Source organism: Naumovozyma castellii, chromosome 1, assembly GCF_000237345.1.
Source record: "Naumovozyma castellii chromosome 1, complete genome".
NCBI lineage: Eukaryota > Fungi > Ascomycota > Saccharomycetes > Saccharomycetales > Saccharomycetaceae > Naumovozyma > Naumovozyma castellii.
Genome location: NC_016491.1, coordinates 2,323,333 through 2,346,374, shown reverse-complemented (window position 1 = coordinate 2,346,374; position 23,042 = coordinate 2,323,333). Strand labels below are relative to the sequence as shown.

General features: G+C 36.2%; 16 protein-coding genes and 1 non-coding gene across 17 annotated transcripts; 7 read left to right on the top strand and 10 right to left on the bottom strand.

The window, feature by feature from the left end:
- Positions 1-57: 57 nt before the first annotated feature.
- On the top strand, positions 58-297 carry SDH6 (Sdh6p; the record flags this gene model as incomplete). The annotated part of the gene is made up of 1 exon (XM_003674073.1): positions 58-297. One exon carries the CDS (start codon positions 58-60, stop codon positions 295-297), a length of 240 nt encoding a protein of 79 aa, XP_003674121.1.
- Positions 298-1,234: 937 nt separating this feature from the next.
- On the top strand, positions 1,235-1,486 carry LSM6 (U4/U6-U5 snRNP complex subunit LSM6; the record flags this gene model as incomplete). Its single annotated transcript, XM_003674072.1, has 1 exon — positions 1,235-1,486. One exon carries the CDS (start codon positions 1,235-1,237, stop codon positions 1,484-1,486), a length of 252 nt encoding a protein of 83 aa, XP_003674120.1.
- Positions 1,487-1,686: 200 nt separating this feature from the next.
- Positions 1,687-1,998, bottom strand: ATP17 (F1F0 ATP synthase subunit f; the record flags this gene model as incomplete). Its single annotated transcript, XM_003674071.1, has 1 exon — positions 1,687-1,998. The coding sequence occupies one exon, from the start codon at positions 1,996-1,998 to the stop codon at positions 1,687-1,689; it is 312 nt and encodes a 103-aa protein (XP_003674119.1).
- A 245-nt stretch (positions 1,999-2,243) lies between these two features.
- Positions 2,244-3,719, bottom strand: ARH1 (NADPH-adrenodoxin reductase; the record flags this gene model as incomplete). The annotated part of the gene is made up of 1 exon (XM_003674070.1): positions 2,244-3,719. The coding sequence occupies one exon, from the start codon at positions 3,717-3,719 to the stop codon at positions 2,244-2,246; it is 1,476 nt and encodes a 491-aa protein (XP_003674118.1).
- A 232-nt stretch (positions 3,720-3,951) lies between these two features.
- Positions 3,952-4,182, bottom strand: WIP1 (Wip1p; the record flags this gene model as incomplete). The annotated part of the gene is made up of 1 exon (XM_003674069.1): positions 3,952-4,182. The coding sequence occupies one exon, from the start codon at positions 4,180-4,182 to the stop codon at positions 3,952-3,954; it is 231 nt and encodes a 76-aa protein (XP_003674117.1).
- Positions 4,183-4,733: 551 nt separating this feature from the next.
- On the top strand, positions 4,734-5,753 carry PHO92 (mRNA-binding phosphate metabolism regulator; the record flags this gene model as incomplete). The annotated part of the gene is made up of 1 exon (XM_003674068.1): positions 4,734-5,753. The coding sequence occupies one exon, from the start codon at positions 4,734-4,736 to the stop codon at positions 5,751-5,753; it is 1,020 nt and encodes a 339-aa protein (XP_003674116.1).
- Positions 5,754-6,770: 1,017 nt separating this feature from the next.
- Positions 6,771-8,240, top strand: MEP3 (ammonium permease MEP3; the record flags this gene model as incomplete). Its single annotated transcript, XM_003674067.1, has 1 exon — positions 6,771-8,240. One exon carries the CDS (start codon positions 6,771-6,773, stop codon positions 8,238-8,240), a length of 1,470 nt encoding a protein of 489 aa, XP_003674115.1.
- Positions 8,241-8,576: 336 nt separating this feature from the next.
- NCAS0Atrna7N lies at positions 8,577-8,650 on the bottom strand. Its single transcript has one exon. It is a non-coding gene; the product is annotated as a tRNA-Asn (tRNA).
- Positions 8,651-9,054: 404 nt separating this feature from the next.
- RRP9 (ribosomal RNA-processing protein RRP9) lies at positions 9,055-10,770 on the bottom strand (the record flags this gene model as incomplete). Its single annotated transcript, XM_003674066.1, has 1 exon — positions 9,055-10,770. One exon carries the CDS (start codon positions 10,768-10,770, stop codon positions 9,055-9,057), a length of 1,716 nt encoding a protein of 571 aa, XP_003674114.1.
- A 259-nt stretch (positions 10,771-11,029) lies between these two features.
- CTF4 (chromatin-binding protein CTF4) lies at positions 11,030-13,804 on the bottom strand (the record flags this gene model as incomplete). The annotated part of the gene is made up of 1 exon (XM_003674065.1): positions 11,030-13,804. One exon carries the CDS (start codon positions 13,802-13,804, stop codon positions 11,030-11,032), a length of 2,775 nt encoding a protein of 924 aa, XP_003674113.1.
- A 552-nt stretch (positions 13,805-14,356) lies between these two features.
- MSS18 (Mss18p) lies at positions 14,357-15,184 on the bottom strand (the record flags this gene model as incomplete). The annotated part of the gene is made up of 1 exon (XM_003674064.1): positions 14,357-15,184. The coding sequence occupies one exon, from the start codon at positions 15,182-15,184 to the stop codon at positions 14,357-14,359; it is 828 nt and encodes a 275-aa protein (XP_003674112.1).
- Positions 15,185-15,353: 169 nt separating this feature from the next.
- TOM5 (Tom5p) lies at positions 15,354-15,506 on the bottom strand (the record flags this gene model as incomplete). The annotated part of the gene is made up of 1 exon (XM_003674063.1): positions 15,354-15,506. One exon carries the CDS (start codon positions 15,504-15,506, stop codon positions 15,354-15,356), a length of 153 nt encoding a protein of 50 aa, XP_003674111.1.
- Positions 15,507-15,750: 244 nt separating this feature from the next.
- On the top strand, positions 15,751-17,040 carry SPN1 (transcription factor SPN1; the record flags this gene model as incomplete). Its single annotated transcript, XM_003674062.1, has 1 exon — positions 15,751-17,040. The coding sequence occupies one exon, from the start codon at positions 15,751-15,753 to the stop codon at positions 17,038-17,040; it is 1,290 nt and encodes a 429-aa protein (XP_003674110.1).
- Positions 17,041-17,290: 250 nt separating this feature from the next.
- On the bottom strand, positions 17,291-18,082 carry RPS23B (40S ribosomal protein uS12; the record flags this gene model as incomplete). Its single annotated transcript, XM_003674061.1, has 2 exons — positions 17,291-17,663; positions 18,018-18,082. The coding sequence occupies 2 exons, from the start codon at positions 18,080-18,082 to the stop codon at positions 17,291-17,293; spliced, it is 438 nt and encodes a 145-aa protein (XP_003674109.1).
- A 403-nt stretch (positions 18,083-18,485) lies between these two features.
- On the top strand, positions 18,486-19,073 carry NAT3 (peptide alpha-N-acetyltransferase complex B subunit NAT3; the record flags this gene model as incomplete). The annotated part of the gene is made up of 1 exon (XM_003674060.1): positions 18,486-19,073. One exon carries the CDS (start codon positions 18,486-18,488, stop codon positions 19,071-19,073), a length of 588 nt encoding a protein of 195 aa, XP_003674108.1.
- Positions 19,074-19,574: 501 nt separating this feature from the next.
- On the top strand, positions 19,575-20,546 carry ANT1 (Ant1p; the record flags this gene model as incomplete). Its single annotated transcript, XM_003674059.1, has 1 exon — positions 19,575-20,546. One exon carries the CDS (start codon positions 19,575-19,577, stop codon positions 20,544-20,546), a length of 972 nt encoding a protein of 323 aa, XP_003674107.1.
- A 1,315-nt stretch (positions 20,547-21,861) lies between these two features.
- Positions 21,862-22,908, bottom strand: NCAS0A11670 (pyridoxine 4-dehydrogenase; the record flags this gene model as incomplete). The annotated part of the gene is made up of 1 exon (XM_003674058.1): positions 21,862-22,908. The coding sequence occupies one exon, from the start codon at positions 22,906-22,908 to the stop codon at positions 21,862-21,864; it is 1,047 nt and encodes a 348-aa protein (XP_003674106.1).
- Between the last annotated feature and the right edge of the window lie 134 nt (positions 22,909-23,042).

Sequence of the window (23,042 nt, the reverse complement as noted above, 5' to 3'; positions counted from 1 at the left end):
CATTTCTTGTGGCAACAAAACCAAGAATAAGGTCATATTTGGTTATTGAAAAGAACAATGGTGGCAAGACTTAGGGGCATTCAACAAGATGTAATCCATTTTTATAGACAATGCATAAGAGCTGCAATGAAAAAACCGGTAGAAACGAGACCGCACTTTATCGATTATATTCATTCTGAATTTGGTAAGCATAAAAATCTACAAAGAAAGGACTTTACTACCATTGAATATCTATTAAGGGTGGGCAATAAGAAATTGAAAATGTATTCTCAACCAGAACTAAAAGATATTCATTAAATCTAGAGCATGTAAATAGTTAAAGCCAATAATATGAATCATGGCCGAACAGTTAACGGAATAGATCTGATCATGAAAGGGGAACAACTTATATTTCTAGTGTAATTCTTCATTAGCAGGCGTTCGATCTCTTCACCTCCACTAATACTGAAGATTTGAATATTGGAGGTTCATACGAATTATGTATATATATTTGTATCATGATAATAGTACTGCATTAAAAACTCTATTAATGTAACTCTCTGTACAGAAACCATATCTTCTTAACTCAACTGGCACATGACCCTTTCTAGTATCAGAAAGAGGTGTACTATATTCAATAATTAGGGTATCACCAAAGCTTAAAACATGGTTTTAAGAATATTGGTTACTAACACACCCTTCCTTCTTTATTTAAGGGTCTGCTGAAATGCTGCAATGTTGCTGCTTGCTAACTGAACACTTAACTATAAGTTAGCCATCCATAGTAAAATGAACCCCAAACAATTTTGTAAACCCTCATAAAAATGATCTTAGATAAAAAGATATCCTGTATTCTTATTTGTCCCCCTCAATAAGCAAGAACTGTTGTACCACACTAAATCCCACACCAGTACAAAAAAAGCTAATTTTTGCTTTTTATTGGTACTTCTATAAATGACATTTCATTAGGGTGGTACATTTGATAAACCACTATAAACGAACTCCCTTACATGTTAAAATTAGGTGTTTATGTAACGTCAACTATATGATTTCTTAGCCGCTGACCATGTCTCGGAAAGTCCGGGTAACAAATTGTTTTCATTTGGAAACAATTCTTTTGGAATTCTTTCATGTATAATAAAGCTATCTAATAATCGGTATGAAAGTATCTTTATTGAAGATACAACATCGAGAAACAGCAAAACAACACCAGCAATAAGCTAGGCAAATAATACACAAGATTAAAAATATAGCAATGTCCGCTAAAACAGAAAGTACCAGTGTCTCAACACAATTTTTATCCAATATTATCGGCAAACCAGTAAACGTGAAGTTGTACTCCGGAATGCTATATAATGGAAGATTAGAATCAATCGACGGATTTATGAATGTTGCTCTTTCAAGTGCTACCGAACATTATGAAAATGCATCAAATGGTCTCCTAAGGACTTATAACAGCGACGTATTTCTAAGAGGGACCCAAGTTATGTACATCAGTGAAGTCTAATACTATATCAAATATGTAATCATATAAAATAAACGAACGCATCTTTTTAAACTTGTTATCAATTTTCTTTTTAGAAGAATATATATTTCGTATTTGTATTTGTATGTGTAATTGTGCCAATTATTGATCAAAGTTTCCCCTTCAGCCTCAAAATTATAGTTTATCATCAGCCTTGTAAAATAGGAAGATGTACGATCTCTTCAATGTTCACCCTCACCATTCTTATGATGTCTCAAATGGAAATAGTATTCCATAGAATAACCAAGAACAACGATAGCACCAATTAGATGTAAAAGGGGCTTTCCTGATGCATTTTCCCCGTCATAGTACTTAGCTTTGTATCTTCCAAGTGGTCCTGATAGATTGTTAATCTTTGGTGCTGGTCCTTGTGGAAGTAGCTTATAGAAGCCTACAACATTATTGATTCTCTTAGCATTGGGAGCAGCAGTTAAATGTTTCACTGACACAACTTTAGGAGGTATAAGGGTTGACAATGCACGTTTGAAGATCATTGCTGCGAATGGTTGTTCACTTTCTATACTATGCCCTTTAAACTGGTATTAGAGGGATAGTTGATGAATTGATGAATCTGTTTCTATACCCCGAGAAACCAAATTCGTAATGAACGAGTAGTTTTCCCGCGACGTTCATTGGTTCTTAGAAAAACTCGCTGCGACGCGAAGTGTCCTTGCTTTCATATAATACTATAATGGTAATATTATGTCACAATCTATAAACTTTATGGGACTAAACATTTTCAACTTTTAATACTATTCATTATATCTTCAATTGACAAAAATTTCGTCCTTTTCTTTCCTTCTTCTTTTCCATTTTTTAATTCCTGCCTATTTATCCTCTCCCAATCAGCCCATGTAGTGTGTCTTATTTTACCAAGATTGATGTCAAAAGATTCTGTTGTTGAAGGCTGAACAAATAAATCTTGAATAACTCTATCACCTACCTCAAATGCATCTTCCATTGTTGAGGCAATGACTCCCTGACTTCCCTTTCTAATCCAACCCGATGCGTATAATTTCGGATATAAATCATTTGTTGTAGTTAAGACACGTCCCTGCTTGTTTGCCACATGTCCCCTTTCAAAACCAATCCCCAATGCATTGAACTCTTCTAGTGGGATCCCTGCATAGCCGAGAGAAGTGATTAAAAGATCCATAGGATATTCAACATCAGCCTTCTCTTCGTCTTTGATTACTTTGTTTTCTGGTAGAGCTAATTTATTGTGAGATAAAGTTAAGGACTCAAGCCTGGAAGTCTGTGGGCATTTATTTATTTTTATGGGACTTAATAGATAGTCAAGCTCCCAGGTCCGTTTATCATAAACATCTGAAGGTGAAGGTATTGGGAATTTCTTGAAGTTTTTTTTCCTCTGAGTAAATGGTTTCAGATATTCGGAACACATTTCTACCCTACGCTTGAAAGCACGATCAAATTGTGATAAATCGAACATGCCATCATGGAAATACTCTTTATCAATTTTACCGAATATTCCGTATCTTTCCAATTGCCATAGTTCTCTTAATTCTTTATTGGTAAATTTAGAATGAACAAAATCTCTTCTACCAATAATCTTAACATTTTCGATAGGTGCATTCCTTAGACACTCAAGTGCAACAGAAGAAATATCAGTATGTTTCCAGATAGCATCTATTCTATTACTCAAAAGTATACGAGCGATATCCATGGCAACGTTACCATTCCCAATAATTCCTATATTTTTAACCTTAGACCATTCAAAATCTAATAATTTGGGATCCTGCGCAATATCAGGATGTCCATTATACCAATTGACAAAATTTCTACTGCTAAAAACACCGCTCGTGTCTGTTTCACCAGGTATATGTAGTTTCTTATCTCCCGTACATCCATAACTTAACACTACTGCATCTTGCGATTTTAATAAATCTTTCAGTTTTATTTGGTTACCGATTTCTACTCCACCAATGAATTCAAATTTATGGTGTTTATCAGAGATAAACTTTCGAGCACATTCTGTAAATGTTTCTTCACAGTTCTTCACCTCCGGATGATCAGGGGCAACGCCATATCTACTTAATCCAAACGGTGTTGGCAGTTTCTCCCATACTGTCACATGTATGGGGATTTTTGATTTGTTTAATAAATGATATGCAGTAAAAAATCCAGCTGGACCAGAGCCCACAATGGAAATCTTCTTGTATCCTTGTCCCGTTGAGAGGTGCCTTCTCCATATCATATTGTCAATTTTCTGAACTTGGTGTTCCTCTCCATTATCAGTTTAGCTAATGATGACAAATTGCTAGTTGTTAACTACTAATATCTAAACTCGGCTAGTTTTTTCCATCTCATATTAGTACTTAAAAAAATGAAAATAGAAGAAGATGGACAGAAGAAAATATATAAGAAAAAAAAAAAGACTTTATTATATGCTATGATTCTATCAAAGATGATGATGCTGATATATTTACTTACTTATTCAAGACAATTCTTGTTGCCTCCTCCAAATGAACAGGCATGACCGCTTCAGAATGTTCAGCTTTCGCAATTTCATTGGCCTCTAGCAAAATCTTTTTCAAAATTTCTTGCAAGGCAGACGACAGTAGTTGCCTTTCTTGGTTATTCGATTGAATGACATCTCCTTGTTTATTAAGTTCTCCAAACAAATATTCTGCTATATCTCTCTTTTGAGCGGGTGCCATAACTCTTCTTGGATCATGTAAATGCTGTTCTAACACGGCGAGGATATAAGGGAACAATTAATTTTGGTAGCAAGTGTATAAACTTGAAAAATTTCAAGTTGTTTGTCCTTAATGAATAACTTTTGGTTCAATTAGTTTAGTATCCTCACAACGCGTTTTACGCGATTGTTTTGATTTTCGCACACATCATATTTATAGTATCCAAATTCACCCTTGATTTAACATGTGCTCCCCAATAGTCAAGTTTTCCATCCATGATTTTATAGTTGTAACTAGAATATCATAGTAGGATCTCATATAAACTTGGAAACGATGCCAGTGACATTTGGTATAGTGTATATTTTTATTCTTATATTATCTGAAAATCCGCACAGCCGGCAGCAGTGCACGGATTTTGAGTTTCCAAAAGGGTGGGCGGCTATTTCAGTTGGAGAAACAAGTGACTCTATTTATATAAAAAAGGGAACAAACAGGTGGCAAACTACAAGGAACGTCCTGTTTAGTTGACAACTAAGAAAGTCATAATTAGACAAGTGCAAACGGATTTTGTGATGTACGCTACTGAATTTAACCCAACTATTGAACCACTATCATTTGTCGGTAATGACTCCATTTCGATTAGAACACTAGAAGACTCATTAAGAGATTTGGAAATTGCTTTCAACTCCTTTATTCCAAAAACAAAGAACAATACAAGCAGCGATACCAATGATTGCACTAGGTACAGTACGCAGAATGGAAATTGGTTGAAATCAAGTTATGAGAAAGAGTTCACCAATCGGTCGTCTTCTACCTCCTCGATGTCTTTAATTTTTGACCCCTTGACCTTAGTCGACGACTATACTGTACCCCACACTGAACAAGATTACAAACCTAGAACGTTATCAACTCTGACATTCAACCAAGATAATTTTCCCTCGACGCAGTTTTACAGTTTCAACAAAGATTACAAAGTTCAAGCGCAAGAAAACAATAAGTTTTCTTACAATACAGATTGGAACGAAAACTATGCACCCACAAATACACATGTTAATAAAAATAATTCAAAATATAATACCAATAACAATTGCATAGCTATAATTCCAACTTGGATTAATATTCCAGATGAGTCCCAATTTTTTGTTATAAAATCAACGAATTTGGCACACATTAAAAAATCATTTTACAATAACATTTGGTCGTCAACTCATTTTGGGAATAAGAGGTTATCAAACGCTTATAGAAACTTGAAACCTAATGGTAAGATATTTCTCTTTTTTTCAATCAATGGTTCAGGAAAATTTTGTGGAGTGGCAGAGATGACATCTGATGTTTTATCCAATTTAGATACCAAAGATATGTGGGAAAACAACGAAAAATATGGGAAGGCCTTTAAAGTGAAATGGACCATTGTAAGGGATATCCATAACAGGAATCTCAAACGGTTTTTAAATCCATTGAATGAAATGAAGCCCGTGTCGAACTCTAGGGACACTCAAGAGATTCCATTTCCAATCGGTTACTCTATGATGAAAATATTTAAGTCCGAGCAGTTTGAGAAGAACTCCTTTCTCAGTGAAGACTACTGTTAAATACTACGTAGAGATCATGCGGTGGCTTTATTTTGTTTTGCTTAGGAAGAAATAGACATTAACTCCTGATTTCCTATTATTAATAGACTATATACTCATTTCAAAGATAACTTTTTGCAAATTTACTTTAATTCGTCAGTCTTATTTTGGTGTCGGGGGTTTATATATGATAAATTTGCAGTTACGTAATACCCATGCTTAGCTAAGTTGACTCAGAGCGAGTCATGTCCATATTTTTTGACACATTCTGGTGGGCGACTTTTTCTGGCCGATGATCGGTTAACCTCAGCGGAGATTGTTCTCCGCCACCAAAACACAACATTGAAAAGAAAAAAGAAGCCCCCGCGGCATTTGATTTCTGCTTACCACATCCCTCGACCAATCAGAGGGGAGTGCCTTATCGATAGAGACTAATTATTTATCACACCCAACCATCTTGGGCTGTTTTTTGCGGGTAATTGCCATATTCTCTCTTATCTGTGGAATCGTCTGGCTCTAATTCGAGCACGGGAATACGATAAGATTTTCCATTTGTTTAGTTTTCCATCCCATCAGATTCGGAGCCGGAGAAGTTACTTACTATTCTTCAAGATAGACTTTTTCACCCCCCCTCCCTTCTGCGCGATTCCTCTTCTACCGCTAACAATCTTGTAAGCTTGGCTTCTATATAAGCAATAATATCATGAACTACTTAAAGACCTTCAAGAAAAGGTCCCTTATTTGCCTAATACTCATAAACAAACCTGCAATTTAATCTTTTTGTTAAAGGGAACCCCATATAAAGTCTCACTTCTAAACTCTATGGAATTTACTCATTGATCATATTATTCTCGAGGAAAAAAAAAGAAAAGAGCAAGACAATAGGAAAAAAATAAAAATAATTCCGTCTGCATACGACATTAATAATATCCTTCATTTATTCCCAGTTTTTTAATCCAAAAAAAGATTATTGATACAATCATATTTCATTCAAAAAACTTAATTATAAAAAAAACTAATTACTGATCATAATATTAGATGGGTCGTGGAAACGGATACCTATGGACAGAAGAATATGATGGATCCACAGTGGCATTCCTTGTCATTGGGACAGCACTAGTCTTCTTCATGGTTCCAGGTCTAGGATTCCTATATTCAGGCCTGGCGAGAAGGAAATCCGCCCTATCTTTAATTTGGGTCGTATTAATGGCCACTTTAGTAGGAATGGTACAATGGTATTTTTGGGGTTATTCATTAGCATTCAGTCATACCGCCACAAATAATAAATTCATTGGAGATTTAAACTCATTTGGATTTAGAAATGTTTATGGGAAGATAGAGGGTTCTGATGATGTTTATCCAGAAATCGCATTCGCATCTTTCGAGATGACATTTATGTGTGTAGCATTGAGCATCGTGGCAGGTGCTACCGCTGAAAGAGGTAGATTGTTTCCTCATATGGTATTCATATTTATATTTGCCACGTTGGTGTATTGCCCCATCTGTTATTGGATATGGGCCCCCGGTGGATGGGCATATCAATGGGGGGTTCTTGATTGGGCAGGAGGTGGTCCCGTGGAAATTTTGAGTGCAGTGGCAGGATTTGTTTACTCCATTTTCCTAGGAAGACGTAAAGAAAGTTTATTAATAAATTTCAGACCACATAATGTTTCCATGGTCACTTTGGGTACTTCTGTCTTATGGTTTGGTTGGCTGTTATTCAACTCAGCAAGTTCATTATCCCCAAATCTTCGATCCGTGTATGCCTTTATGAATACAAACATTAGCGCTGCCACTGGTGGTATGACGTGGTGTCTTTTAGATTATAGATCAGAGAAGAAATGGTCCACCGTTGGGTTATGTTCAGGTATTATTTGTGGTCTCGTGGCTGCAACACCAAGTTCTGGTTGCATAACATTATATGGATCTTTTATTCAAGGTATAATATCAGGGATTGTTTGTAATTTTGCCACCAAGATTAAATATTACTTGAAAGTGGACGATTCTCTTGATCTATTGGCTGAACATGGTATCGCTGGAATAGTTGGTCTCATCTTTAATGCATTATTTGCTGCTGATTGGATTATCGGTATGGACGGGACAACAAGACATGAAGGTGGTTGGTTAACACATAACTGGAAGCAGATGTATAAACAAATCGCATATATTGCAGCTACTGTTGGTTATTGTGCTGTGGTCACAGCCCTTATCTGTTTCATTATTGATAAAATTCCTGGACTGCAATTGAGAGTCACAGAGGAGGCAGAAGCACGTGGGTTGGATGAAGACCAAATAGGTGAATTTGCCTACGATTATGTCGAAGTGAGAAGAGACTATTACGAGTGGGGGGTTGATACCGACAATTTGCATAGTGGTGATGACCATGAACAAGTTAGCATGAATAATAATGGAATTGGATCCTCAGGGTCATCATCAGCAGGTATTGAACTCCATGAAGTTGGCGGTGAAAAGGCAATTGCCAATACCAATCAAGAACAATCTGCATAAATTCAATTTTTTCCTATTCTTAATTTCTGTTGTATTTATTATTTTGATATAACTCATTGCATTATTTTTATATATCGTATTAAAACTATAATAGTATTATTATCTAATTGCTTTTGTTTGATAATTCAATCATCTACGAGGGAGATTGGTCTCCACATGGAAATAACGTTACATACATATTTTTTTGTGTGATGTGTTAAGATTGAGGAAACTGGTTAATTTGCTAGGGATGGGAGACAAAAATGTGCATATGGTATTGGAATGTGGCGCCCACAGGAGTGTGGTTGAATATGAGTGGGTATCACAACGTGTGGATCGGAAAACTTCCAAAAAAAACGACCCCAGTGAGGATTGAACTCACGATCTTGCGATTAACAGTCGCACGCCTTAACCAGCTTGGCCATGGAGTCATAATTGCAAAACTGAAATTTTCAGTAACCTTATAAAACCTGTAAAGCATTTTTTCATGAATCAAATACAAATAGGTGTAAAGAAGAAGAAAAAATGAAACAGAATCAACAAAGATATTGGAAGAAGATTTGGCCACAAATATTTTTATATCTACAAAGTTATCTTTGGCTGGAGTTTTTGAAGTTAGTCATTTAGCTCTGTTTAAAGGGAATGAGAGGCACATTTATGGTTTATAAATTAAATATTATATTTGGCTAGTGACAGAAAGTTAGTACATGGACAACCCTTGAATTTAAAGTCCAGTACTCATTAATATATTTTCAAAATGCGCATTTTCTATTATACAGTGCTTGCTATATATGACACGATATTAATTGGTGTATAAATAGTTACTCAATTGAAGTTAGAATCCAGTTTGTTCTATTACCGCTGAAAAGATACCGTTTCTTCCACCTGGTATCTTTGGAAACCATCTTCCTAATCTATGTTCTTTACTCACACTGGCTAATATACGGAATGTTTCTCTGTTATGTCTTCCTGCTTCAACCGCCTGTATCTTAGTCACTACACCTTTACAATTTGGTAATTCTCCAAGCAGCTCGAATTCTCTCAAGTTTTCTTTGATTTTCCAGACCTTCAATGAACCATTTGCGGACCCTGAAATAAAAACATTTGAATATGGAATAGCATAAATTGCAGTAATCCAGAAAGGTTGTAATAGTTTCTTTTCTTGCAGTTGTCTCTCCCTAACTTCCTTATTGGCCTCACCTGATATTTCTGTGGAATCAGGTAATGGTATCAAACCATGAGCAGCCCTCTCAATAAAAATAGGCTTCTTTTTGGCAAGTGACCAAAGTGACAAATTCCCATTATCAGAACCAGTGATAAAATGACTGTCATCAATCATGCTCACAACATCAATGCTACCTTCAGTAAAAAAAAGTGGGGCTTCTGATTTATCTGGATATTTTAACTCGCCATCTTCTTGTCCAACGGCATTATTCTTCAACCACCTTTTCAATAACTTCTCAGGATCATCCCCTCCTCTAAAGGTTAAACGTGTCTCATCTGGAATTTTCCAAAGCATAGCAGTTCTATCACGGGCACCGACTGTCACACATCTCTCCATACTCAATGCTGAAATATCAACAACAATGTCATGATGTCCATATAGCGTCTCTAGTTGTGAAAATTGTTTAATAGAATATGTTCTGATCTTGTAGTCGGCGCAGGAAGCATAAAGTTCGTCACTGTTTTTCCTGAATACGAGAGATAATACTTCTCCTCGGCGGTCTTTGGTTGGAATAACTTTAATGGGTGCAAGAGATTCTGTACTCCACACAATAAGTTTTCTATCTCTACCACCTGTTACTACGTATTTACCGTCTGGTGATGCTGCCACGGTCAAAATTTCGTCATAATGTCCTTCGGTTGTATTTTCATATTGTTGATTGGAAACTGGGGTAAACCTAATACCACCTTTTGCATACTTCATTACTTTTGGTCTCTGCTTAAAATCGGTCACATCGTACTTTGTCAGTTGCATATCTTTACTGACAGTATATGCAAATATTTTGTCTTTATTCTTGTTGCTTACTTGTTGAGATTCATAATTGAACTTCTTCAAATCTGGTTGGTAACAACTTAAGGAGGTTAGATTCTTATCACCAACTCTTGTAAATGTAGTTTTAGCTTCTGAAAGAAGAAGGTTATCTGCAATGAATCTGTAAACACGACCTTGCTGTTCGGCTACATCCTGCTTCAGTCTTGAAGCAATAATATCCTTATCCATATCTCCAGCATCAAAGTTGTTATAATCATCGACTTCTCTGTTTGCGTTTTCACCAGCAAAACCCTCTTCTTTCTCGGCCATTATATCATTTGCTTCTGCCTTTAAATTGTCCAGATATTGTCTTGCCAGTCTTCTCCTTTTGTCAGCTGGATTTTCTCCTTCAAATTCTTCATCAGATTCCAACTGTTCGTCTACCGCCACTTCTTCTTGACTCAATTCTTCATCTTCTTCGTTAGAGGAGGGATCTGTAATTTCTTCATCTGCTGTAGGTTTAGTCGCTTCTTCCCTGCTTCTTTTCTTCCTTCCAGCTTGGGTATGCTCTGCCATAATTTCTGCGATATCTGCTATTGGAGTCTTGGAAAATTGTCTCTTACTTCTTCTTTTTGTTTAACTATCTTAAAACTATATAGTACAAATTTTCTGAATATTTGGTGTCTATGAGCATCTCATCTCAAAATTTGAAATTTTTTCAGATCGTCTACTACGAATGTTGAAGTTTTCAAAAAAAACTTAGCCGCCCAAATCGGATTTGAACAGAATTAGAGGTTCGTCTATTCAATACAGCGGAATTTAATTTTTATATAATCTACATATTGTTCATCTGTTGATCAAATCTTGCTTCACGCATGTCATTGATTTTCTTTACCAATCCCATCATCTCAGCCCTTTCGGATATTTTAACTGCAGCATTTAATGCTCTGTCTTGTTTTAATTCTTGGACAAGAGAAAGTGCCTTGTCAGCATTTTGGTCAGAACAGGCCACTGCAAACAATCGCAGTATAGCTTTATCATATGCACCTGACAAGGCGGTCAATATTTCTTGTTCATTTCCATATATTTCCCCACTATCCGCTAATGTATCCGTGAGAAGATCAGAAAGGACTTTAGAACGCAAAGACTCTTCTTCTGCCGCAAGATTAACGGGCACTGTCAGTTCTTTATCTTCGTTTTTATTGGCATCCTCATCATACTGCTGCTCTTCTTTCTTTTCCTGCTCAGCTAATAGTTGGCTTTTAACAAGTACTGGCATTCTAACTTCCATTTCGGATGGTAACGGCAGAGGAAACTCAGGCCATGCATGTTTACCTTTTACAAGGATACAATTCATTGTATCAAAGTTCAATCCTAGTGGCCAAACATGAACATCAGTATCTTTCTTGCCTCCTGCCATTTTCCAAACTTCCATATCGGTATCTAACATAGGAACCCATCTACTTTCTAAATTCGATCTCCATTTATTCAATACCAGTAGTACGTTATCGTTACCAAAAATACATGGATCGCCAAAATTTGAAAAGAATAAACTTTTGACACCAATTGGGTTAAAGTTTGAAAATTTGGTATCAAATTCTTCATCAACATCGGGGTCACCTTGAGGTAAAGCAATGGGTAGGGGGGATTCTCGCTGGTAATATTTATTGATTGTAGATGATTGCTCAAATAAAGAATATGAGACTCCATGGTACAGCGAATAATGCACGATGAAAACCTTGAAATCCTGAGCAGTTAGGGCTACAATTGGTATCGTCTTCTCAATTGCCAAAGGGACCCCGTATTCATTAAAAGTTCTTAGGTATCCAAACGAGGTCCCAATGAATACTCTCTTTGGCGTTGCTGCAATTGAAGTAATTTTTTCTCCACGTTGCATTGGAATCAGCTTCGTCCAATTCGAATGCATGGTTTCGTGCGGTTTATAATGCAATTGACCAGATTTTGATTGTGCAAACAAGGCACCATTTTCAGTTAAACAACAAGCGTCATACCCAAATAAATCTTCAAAATGGTATTCGCTATATTTCCCAATATCGAAAAATGAAACGGTTATACTATGTTGTTCATTATTACGAACCGTGCACACATATCCAACATTGTTCATTGTCAAATACCTCCTATCAGAATTACCAAATGGAGTCCCACCAGGTGATACAGGTTTGTAACGGAATCTAGTTGCGGAATAAGTTGGCTGAGACCTATTATTACCTCTTACTATTTTTCCATTGGATAGATGTGGTCTCTTTGCTTGAACGTATCCTGCACCGTCATCATCATCTATGAAATCATCACCTTCGTCCTCAAATACGTATTTACGTTTCGCTTCCTTGTTTTCAATATTTTCCTGTGTAAATAGATTTTCAGTGTCACTATTATGAATATCAACGTCATCATCTTCATGTGCTTCTCCATCAACAAGATTTGGCGTTTGATGCGATGGAATGGAATCAGCATTATCAGAATCAGAATCAACGAATAAATTATTCTTAACAGTCGATTTATCAGTAGATTCGTCCAGGTTTTGCATGGATGTTGTCAGTTTAATGGATTCAGCCACACTTTGGACTGTAACAATGGAACCAGTCCATGTACCCAAGATAAGGTCTAAACTTTTACCATCTGGTTGTACTCTCCATACAATATTAGTGACCTGCTCCTTAAGCTTCTTTGTGTAATGGACAGTGGAAGTTTCCCAATTCCACACATTCACCTGGTTATTAAGATCAACCCCGGCGATATAATTTCCATGTAAGGGATCAAATTTTAAATCAATAAAATTGGAGGCTGCTATTGAGGAGTTTATCAAGGTCTTAATTGGAAGATAATCCTTAATGTTGAAAATCTTCACTGATTTGTCGTCACATGGGATGGCAAAATGCTGACCTCTCGGGTGCCAGGAGACTCTTGTACATACTCTGTTGTTTGTACAAAATTCTGGGTCAGTAACTTTAGTATCTTCATCGTCATCTAAGTCGCTGTCGTCGTCAAAGTCATCAACCATCTTAGTTAAAAGTTTGTCCTTGAATGTATCGTCATATTCGGTTTTCATAATATAACCTGGTAATTCATGGATCTTATTTGGAATTGTGGAGGTTAATGAAAAAAATTCGATTTTACCATTAATAAAAGAGACAGCTAATATGTTTGTCTGCGAACTGTATGATAGCTGTGAAATTTGTTCATCGACTGTAATAGAATGTTTTTTGAAGTTGTCAGTCTCCAATTCAATCAAAGTCAGTTCTAGATCGTCACCGCCAAACACACCCATCTTCCCACCATGAACTACAGTACAATCACGAACAGGCAATGAGAACCTTGCCAACAATTGATCTTTTGTAGTTTTGAAATCATATCGATATGCATCTCCGTTATGCGTTGTCATTAAAAAGCTGGATTGAGAGTCACATTGAATGGAGGTAATTTCCTTTTCAACATCTAAGATATCGGGTTCCTCTTCTGGATTATTAATTTTCAGGATCTTAGTCAATCCTACTTTGTTAGCCACGCACAATGAGTTATTATCAGGTGTGAGAGACACGAGAGTCTTCCCGCTGGAATCAAAGACAGACTTGTCAACAACGGTAGGCATAAGTTCGGTGAGGTATAACTCTGAGTTTTGTTGGTTATGAAAAGTATCCTAATTACATAGCTACTACTTAATGGAACAATAAATATAAGAGCTGAATTTGTAAACGCGTCAAGTCAAATTATTACTCAAGTTGACGCGTCTCGGTATGTCAAAGAAATTATTGTCCCTATCAGCTTTCCAATTCAAAGACATACATTTTAACTTTATTGCTGTTCCAACCAGAGGAAGAAATCAGGATAAATAAAACTTTAATGTTCTTGAAAATATTTTCTTTTTTTTTTAGGGACCCTTCAAGTTCTTGGATTTTATGTGACCTCAGTATACAAACGAGGTGACAGATATTAGATTTTACTACCAGTATCAATTGTCTAGAACTCCAGGAGGACCATTCTTTGTAAAATCTTGTCCATTCCATCTTGGAATAATCCATAAGAAGTTAGAGTACCAAAATAGAAAATACTAAGTGTCTTATTTTATCGAAGAATATATAAAATGCTGGTGCTATAAACCAGTATCCCGAAAGGCGTTCTAACGACAATAGTGATGAATATACTAAAGTCCTGAAAATCCATGTAGCAGGAGATCCAATTTCTCCTTCTCTTTTTGAAGCGACTCCGGATCCTGAACATCGATGTTATTAATGCCATGAAACCAAGCTCTCAGTGTAGGTGAAGTAGTTCCCAGACTGCGATGAAAGGTTGAAGATAAGTTTAAAATGTTACCAAGTGTTGTTTCTTGCATATCAGAATTACCTGATATAAATGTAGTTGAAATGTTGAAATCATCACCTTCAAGGAATCCAGTCTCAGTCAATCCATTTTTATGCTGATCTTGAACCAGATTATCAGTCAGGGTGATTATTGGAGCCTCATAGTCATTAATCGTGTCTAGAATGCTGGGTGAGATAGAACTAAAGACCCAAGGAGATATTAACGCATTTTGAGTTATGCCCTTTTTTGATGCCCAACCAGATTTAAGACTATTATAGAGCTCATTAAGACGAAAATCTACTTTATCGGGAGGGATAATATTTGAATCGAATTCTGAGTGTAAATTAGCTCCTTCATCGCTTATCTGGTCACGAATCTGAATGCCATTCACACTTGCCAATATTCGGGACAAAATATTAACGTTTGAAGAAGCTAAGACTAATTCTAGTTTTGGTTTTGATTTTGATATATCTCTTGGCAACGATGAGAATGTTGGTCGATTGTACAATATGTTACAAATTTTGGAGAGCTCGTTGGTTATCAGATTGATGTGTTTTATTTCGTTCCTTAATTTGTTGGATTGCTTATAATGTAGATGCAGGTCCAACACCACACAATTGTTCCTAATGGATCTTACTATATTTGACATTGCCTCAGTTGGTGGTAACATAAGAGTATCAAGGTGATGTTTATAATTTATTAGTTGAATGGAAGGAAGGTAATTCAAAAAATTTTGCTAAATATGAAAAATATTAAATATATGTATTTACATGAAATGAGAGTAGCACTACCTACTATATATTAGGTATATGATTGGACATAATGGAAGTCATGGATGCCTATTTCCATTGCTTCTTAACAAAGTGCCAAACTATTGGGGAAGCCCATAGTAATGCTGCGGTGTAAGCTGCAGTTACTATGGTTCTATTCGTTTGTTGTTGGTGCAATTGCTTTTCTTCTTCAGTGGCTTCTTGTTGTGGTAATCCGAACATGGTTGCTGAGTTGGCTGTGTTTAGTGACGTCTGGTTGACTGATTCTTGTTCTCTAAACTTGTTGAACTTACTTTAAAATGTTGGTTTCGGAATTTCCCTCTCTATTCTCAAATTTCAAGTGGAAGAAATTTCATTTGCTGAAAAAAGGAAGTTGATAATAGACAAGGTATTAAGAACTCTTCAACAACTCATTGAAAGCGATCTCAAAGATAAAAGTTTACGACGGAACCTATACTTTATTATTATGAGCGATTTAACCACAGATCAGACAACGTCTATTGATCCAGCATTCGCTGAATCCACTGCCACCACAACAACAACGACAGAAGAACCAGCTACTCTCGACTCCACCCCTACACAGGAGGTAGGAGAAAGTCCAAATCAACATAGTAATGCTGTATCTGATGTGGATGGTGCTGGTTCAAAGGAGGACTCTGCACCAATGACAGAGACAGCAAACTATGCAGATATTGAGAATGATGACAATATTCCCGTGGCTACTACTAATACTGCCAATGGTGGGGAAAGAACACGTAAACATATCGAAACCACTGCTTCTGATAATGAAAGTGATGATGACTTACGCAAGATGAGTGCTCCACATTTACCAAAAAGTGCTTCGCTTGATGTTACTGAAAACTTGAATGATAATGCATTTGAAGATCCACACAGGAAACGTAGAGAATTGGAAGATAAACTAGACCGTATATTGAAAAAGCCAAAGGTTAGAAGGACAAGAAGAGATGAAGATGATTTGGAACAATATCTAGATGAGAAAATCTTAAGGTTGAAGGATGAAATGAACATAGCCGCACAAATGGATATCGATACATTAAACAAGAGAATTGAAACTGGGAATACCTCATTAATTGCCATGCAAAAGGTTAAATTGCTACCTAAGGTTTCAAGTGTTTTATCAAAGGCAAATTTAGCAGATACGATTTTAGATAATAACTTACTACAGAGTGTTAGAATTTGGCTAGAGCCATTACCAGATGGATCATTACCTGCATTTGAGATTCAAAAATCTTTATTTGCAGCACTAAATGATCTGCCTATTAAGACAGAACATTTAAAAGAAAGTGGGTTGGGAAGAGTTGTTATCTTTTATACCAAATCAAAGCGTGTTGAGCCACAATTGGCAAAACTAGCTGAAAAACTAATTGCTGAATGGACACGTCCTGTTATAGGGGCTTCAGATAATTATAGAGATAAGAGAATCATGGAATTAGAATTTGATTCAGAAAAATTAAGAAAGAAATCTGCATTGGGTAGTGCCAAGAGCAGGAGAAAGAGACCATCCGAGACATCAGGAGGATCGACCGCACAAACGTTATATGAACAAGCAGCAGCTAGAAGAAATAGAGCAGCAGCACCAGCTCAAACAACCACTGATTATAAATACGCTCCTGTTAATCACTTAGCATCAGTTAGTTCTACGGCTAGAACTACTGGTGTTGGTTCTACATTAAACAATAGTGAGATGTATAAGAGATTGGCATCAAGACTAAATAAGCACAAGAGAGCTAAATAAAGGAGGACTATGCCTATAATATGTACTTCGTTAGTATTTTTGTATGTAGTTTAAATAGATTATCAACTTGCTTATTTGTTAATTAGTTCGATACCTAGGTGAAAATAGGTTTTCAGTCATTGCAATTCATAATACAAAATGAAGAATCCAATGGATTGATTATAATTAACGTGCTTTAAAGAATTATACAGTTTCTTAAATGAAATAGCATATACAAATATTTATTATTGGTATTTTGGTATTTTCTAACTTAAGATCTTGGCTTTTCCTTCTTTTCCTTCCACAAAGCCAACAAGGAGACACCAGAAACCTTAACGACCTTGAATCTAACACCTGGAATATCACCCTTAGCCTTACCCTTTCTACCGAAACCGGCTAATAAGACTTCGTCATTTTCATCGACGAAGTTCAAACAACCATCATTTGGAACGAAAGCAGTAACCTTCTTACCGTTCTTGATCAATTGAACTCTAACACACTTTCTGATAGCAGAGTTAGGTTGCTTGGATTCAATACCTAATTTTTCTAAAACGATACCCTTGGCGTGAGAAGAACCACCAAATGGAGAAGATTTGAAGGCAGTACCCAATAATCTCTTTTTATAGTTGTTTTCGGCCCAACGACTGTTGAAATAATAATCATAAAGATTAATGAAGTTAGTACTCTGTTAGATGGAATTTTTTTCTTTGGAAAGAAATGTGTTTATTTTTCAAAAGATAGATCCTAATTCGATATAAATGGGACCTGATATCTGCATTCTCCACAAATTTGGAAGTGTTCTTATCGTTCTAGATCTCTTTATCCATTGCTTGCTTAGTATTAGGGAAACTTTCCCTACAACCGGTATGGTATCATATGTTCTCATGCAGATTCATTGCAAGTCGTTAAAGCACCAACGATCGAAACCCACATTAACAAAATCACATCCTTTTCCAAATAATACATTTTCTTTTTCAATATTTCACAAATTAACATACTTGTTTCTTCTGTGGACACGTAACTTTCTAGCGGAATTCAAACCTCTTGGCTTACCCTTACCCATTTTTGGTTATATTTGCTGTTCTAGTGGTCTAGTTTTGTTTAATAAATGTTAAACCACTTTAGTTATAATGTATGTAATAGGCCCAAATTAATTAGAGGGTGTGGACCGTAGGCAGGATCAGCGAATACCCAAGGGAATTTACTAGACGCCTGGGACGATGTCTTCCTTCCAAGACGCGGTAAATCTTTGTTTGCTTTTCCAGCCGAAAAATTCAAAAAATGAACAAAAAAAATAAAAAAATAAAAACTAGCTTGAGACAAGATGTCCGGATGTTTTGAAGAAAAGAGCAGTCACACATTTTGGGAACAACATCTGAAATTTGCCATTTATTAGCTACTGAATAATAAATAGTTCCTCGGACGATTTGAAGAACTAATAGGACAAAACAAGAGATCAGACAGAGATGACAACCGTGCAATCGTTCGAAGCGACGGATCTTTTTAAATTGAATAACGTCAACTTAGATATATTAACGGAGAACTTTCCATTGGAATTCTACTTCGAGTATCTAATATTATGGCCAGAATTGTTCTTCAAGAGTGTAGAAACAACAATTGGGGACACATCAAATGACAACATCTCAGGTTATATGATGGCAAAAACTGAAGGTAAAACCCATGAATGGCATTCTCATATTACTGCTGTGACAGTAGCTCCTGAATTCCGTAGAATTTCACTCGCTTCCAAATTGTGTAATTCACTCGAGGCAATGACTGATTCTCCACCGCACGAAGTAAACTTTATTGACTTGTTTGTGAAATGTAATAATGTTTTGGCCCTCAATTTATACGAAAAACTAGGGTATAGTGTATATCGACGAGTAATTGGTTACTATAATTCTCCTGCCGACGGTTATCCACTAACTTTGAAGAAGACCGATGATGACAAGGATGCCTTTGATATGAGGAAAAGTATGGTCAGGGATGAAGGACGTAGTATAAGGAAGAATGGGAGAAATGAGAAATGTTACCCACATGAAGTCAAATTTTAGAGATAGATAAGTAATTTTATAGTACCTTTTAATTTCTACTGGCGTATAATTATTTTTGTCATATTACTTACCAACGGAGCTACTGGAACCTAAGTTGTTTAAAGACTTCGGTAAAAAGAGCACCTATTAAGAGACTGGATAGTAGTATATACCAGATCATTTATTTTGAAATAAATGGTGAAAATAGAAGCCTAATCTGAAAATTCTATTAGTAATCCATCTTGCCCAAAAATTATAATACATTTCAAAAGACAATTAACTCGTTTGTCGTTTAATGCCAGTTGTTGGTAGACAATGCTCAGCGAGAACTAAAAGTCCGGGCATTAATTAGCGCTGAATGGTCCCTTCGATCCGAGCTTGTCTAATTTCGGAACCTTTGCCGAAATGAAATAAAAGATGGCTAGAGTATAAAAACTGCAAGGTCCGAAATAGTCACTTTAGGGACTGAAAGTTGTCCTAGCAAAAGTAGCGTTGAATCCTCATTTTAAAAACCTCTACAAAATGAGTAATCTAGAATCTGCTATTACGGGAGCTATTGCTTCCACCATGGCCAATGTGATTGTTTACCCATTAGATGTTGCTAAGACTGTTATTCAAAGTGAAACGAAGGCAAAAGAAACTGATGAATTATCAGAAAAAGATAAGAGAATATTGAGACAAGAAAATGTTATCCGATGTTTAATTCGTATCTTCAGAAAGCGTGGGTTGCGGGGACTTTATCAAGGAATGTCGACATCTGTCTTTTCAAAATTTGTTCAAAGCTTTTGCTACTTCTTTTGGTACTCTTTCTTAAGAAGAAAGTATTTCTCATTAAAACTCTTAAGAAATACTCAGGCAAGACCAATTAATAGCATATCAACCGTAGAGGAACTCATTGTTGGGGTCGGGGCTGCTGCTTTGACCCAGGTAGTTAATAATCCCATTGAAGTTATATTAACAAAACAGCAAACAACCGATGATAAGGACAACGTAGATTTTTATTCTGTCTTAAAGCAAATTTACGTGGAGAGTAATGGAAAATTATCAAGTTATTGGAAGGGATTTAAAGTATCTTTAATTCTTACGGTTAACCCATCCATTACATTTGCTGCATATCAAAGATTCAAAGACATCTTGCTCAAACAGGTAAGCAACAGTGAAAAATCATACTCTGGACAATTGACAGTAAATCAAAACTTTATTCTTGGTGCTTTGGCTAAGATAATATCTACCATTATTACTCAGCCGCTAATTGTTGCTAAAGTATCGCTGCAGAGATCCAATTCGAAATTTAAACATTTTGAAGAGGTTTTGAGGTATTTATATAAAGAGGAAGGCGTTCTTGCTCTCTGGAAGGGTGTGGGCCCACAATTAACAAAGGGGGTATTAGTTCAAGGTCTAGTATTTGCGTTTAAAGGAGAGTTAACTAAAAGTTGGAAGAGGCTGTTATTCATCCTCAATCTACTGATAAGAAGAGTATTGGTGCTCAGGTAGTAACTCAGGAAGAAAACTTTAAGATGAGATATATTCGATAGGGAGCTTCCTTTGCAGATGGTGTCTTATACAATCTAACTATATAACTGTATTTCATCAAGGAGGGGAAATTTTAATAATATTAACCTGTCAGCTACATGTAAACTGGTTTTCCAATAAATTTGAGTTTATTTCTATATTCAGTAAGCCCGTTTAAGCAATATTAGCAAACTCATCATTTGTAACAGTACCTTTTCTTCTTCAAAATTTTGTACGAGCTTGTCAATCGTCGTTTCACATAGAATTTGAATGAGCTTTGTATTACCATCTTACTTCTGTTTGTTCCAGTAGACAACCCAACCCAATGCAATTTGGGCTATCTTTATAGGGTGGGAAGCAATACCTTTTGCAACAATCTCATCTTCCAAGAATTTAAAAAGAGGAACATTTTTGTTTGAATCATCACCATTAAAATATTTTAAATATCTTTTGACGTTGTCAGGTTTTCATTCTAATGGATAGCACTAGTTAAGAATCCTTTCCTTATTGACAAGTAGGTAACTTACACATTGGCATCATTACATGCTTGCGAATACCATCGGTAGAGATTTTTTATGAAAGCATTGGTAGTTCAACTTCGACACAAACAAGGTGCTTCCTATTCATGGCATCTTTACAACTAATGATAATCTTCTCTTTTGTGTCAAGATACTTTTCGAGAAACTTCCCAACGTATAATGAAGCAATTAAATTAGTGCCGTAGAGTTCACCAACATTGAAGAAAGCTTGTAATTCTTGGCTCCAGAGAACTCGATTACTTTCAACAAACCTTCAAAGGTCTGTTGCTTTAGAACTGGTTCATCTCTCGGGACTAAATCCAGCACCCCACACCCAGTTGCGATCTCAGCTAATCCTTCCATATTCTTTCCAATTTAGCCATCCTTTTTTTTTTCTTGCACTTAGTTTTCCTGCTGCTGCATAGACCAAAAGTATGTCAAAAAGAATTTCTTGACGTACTTCATGTCTCGAGGCAATATTGCCTTGCTTATGTACTGCAGATGTAGGCAATAAAAGGATTACCTTTTGGCGTGGTTTTTCCATGGAAATAAAGTATTTAGTCCGTGGAAATTCGGTGATGAATTTCCACGGAGTTGATTTTAGGCGATGCTACTTGAATTAAAATACGTAGACAGAATAGGAAAATTTCAATTAATGTCGGTATGTAGAACTATGTTGAAAGAAAGAATGTTTAAGAATATGTCTAAAAATGTGTCTGGTTACAAACAGGAGCTAAGGAGTGCAACGTTTAAATAATCAATGCCGTAATGCAGTTGATTCAATGTCCGATAAATTCATATCTACCACCTACAACCTTAAAATCATCCAAGTAATTTTCAATCTTTTCAAATTCTGCTTCAGTAATTCTACACTTGTCTTCTTCAAAGTTTTGGTTGATCTTTTCTAAAGTGGACCCACTTGGGATTGGGATAAATCTGGCGCCGCTAAATTCAGGTTGACGGTTCCAATGCTTGATCCAACCCAAAGCAATTTGTGGTAAAGTTATGGGATGAGCTGGATCACGTTTGGCAAGAATTTCTTCTTCCAAAAATTTTACCAACAGCAAATTTTGCTTCAAAGCATCACCATGGAAAATCTTCAAACCCTTCTTGACATCACCAGCTTCAATATCTTCATTCTTCTTAATAGTACCCGTCAATAGACCCTTACCTAATGGAGAGTAACAGATGACAACTAAGTTAAGGTCATTACAAGCCTTAGCGATACCATTATTCAAAATGTCCTTAGTGAACATGGACAATTCGACTTCCACACAAACCAAATACTTACCATAATCCTTGTGGATAGCAACAATTTCCTCTGCGGTAACTTCACTTAAGGAAATCCCACCAATGGCACCTTCTTCAACTAAAGCAGCCAAAGCATCAAAGGGTTCATGTGCATATACTTCACTTTCGTCAGCAGCTTCAGGGTCCAATCTAGCAGGTTCGAAAATATCAATGTAACCACCGATTTGTTCCACACAATCTCTAACACTCTTAATGACTTCATCAGTCTTCAAAAGAGGTTTGTAAGTGACAGTACTGTAAGCACCTTTACAACTAATAATAGTATTCTTTCTTAGATCAGGGTATTTTTTGAAAAAATCCTTGACGTAGTTCAAATTTATGAAATTTGGACCATAGAATTCACCAACGTTGAAAAAAGCTTTATTACCACGTTGCATAGCAAGTTCAATAACTCTATGCATACATTTGAAGGCTTGATCCTTTGGGACTGGAACGTCCTTCCAGGTCAAACTCATCAAACCGTAACCGGTATCGATCTTACCTAAGGCGGCTTTCAATTGTTTTACTTGGGACATTGGTGGTATAGTATTATTATCTTCAAAATATTAATGAATATTTAGTCTTATGAGAGATTTTATAAAGCAAGAGATGAGAAAATAATTGCGATTGTTCAGTGATGCCGTAAGAACCCTTTATATAGCTCAAAATA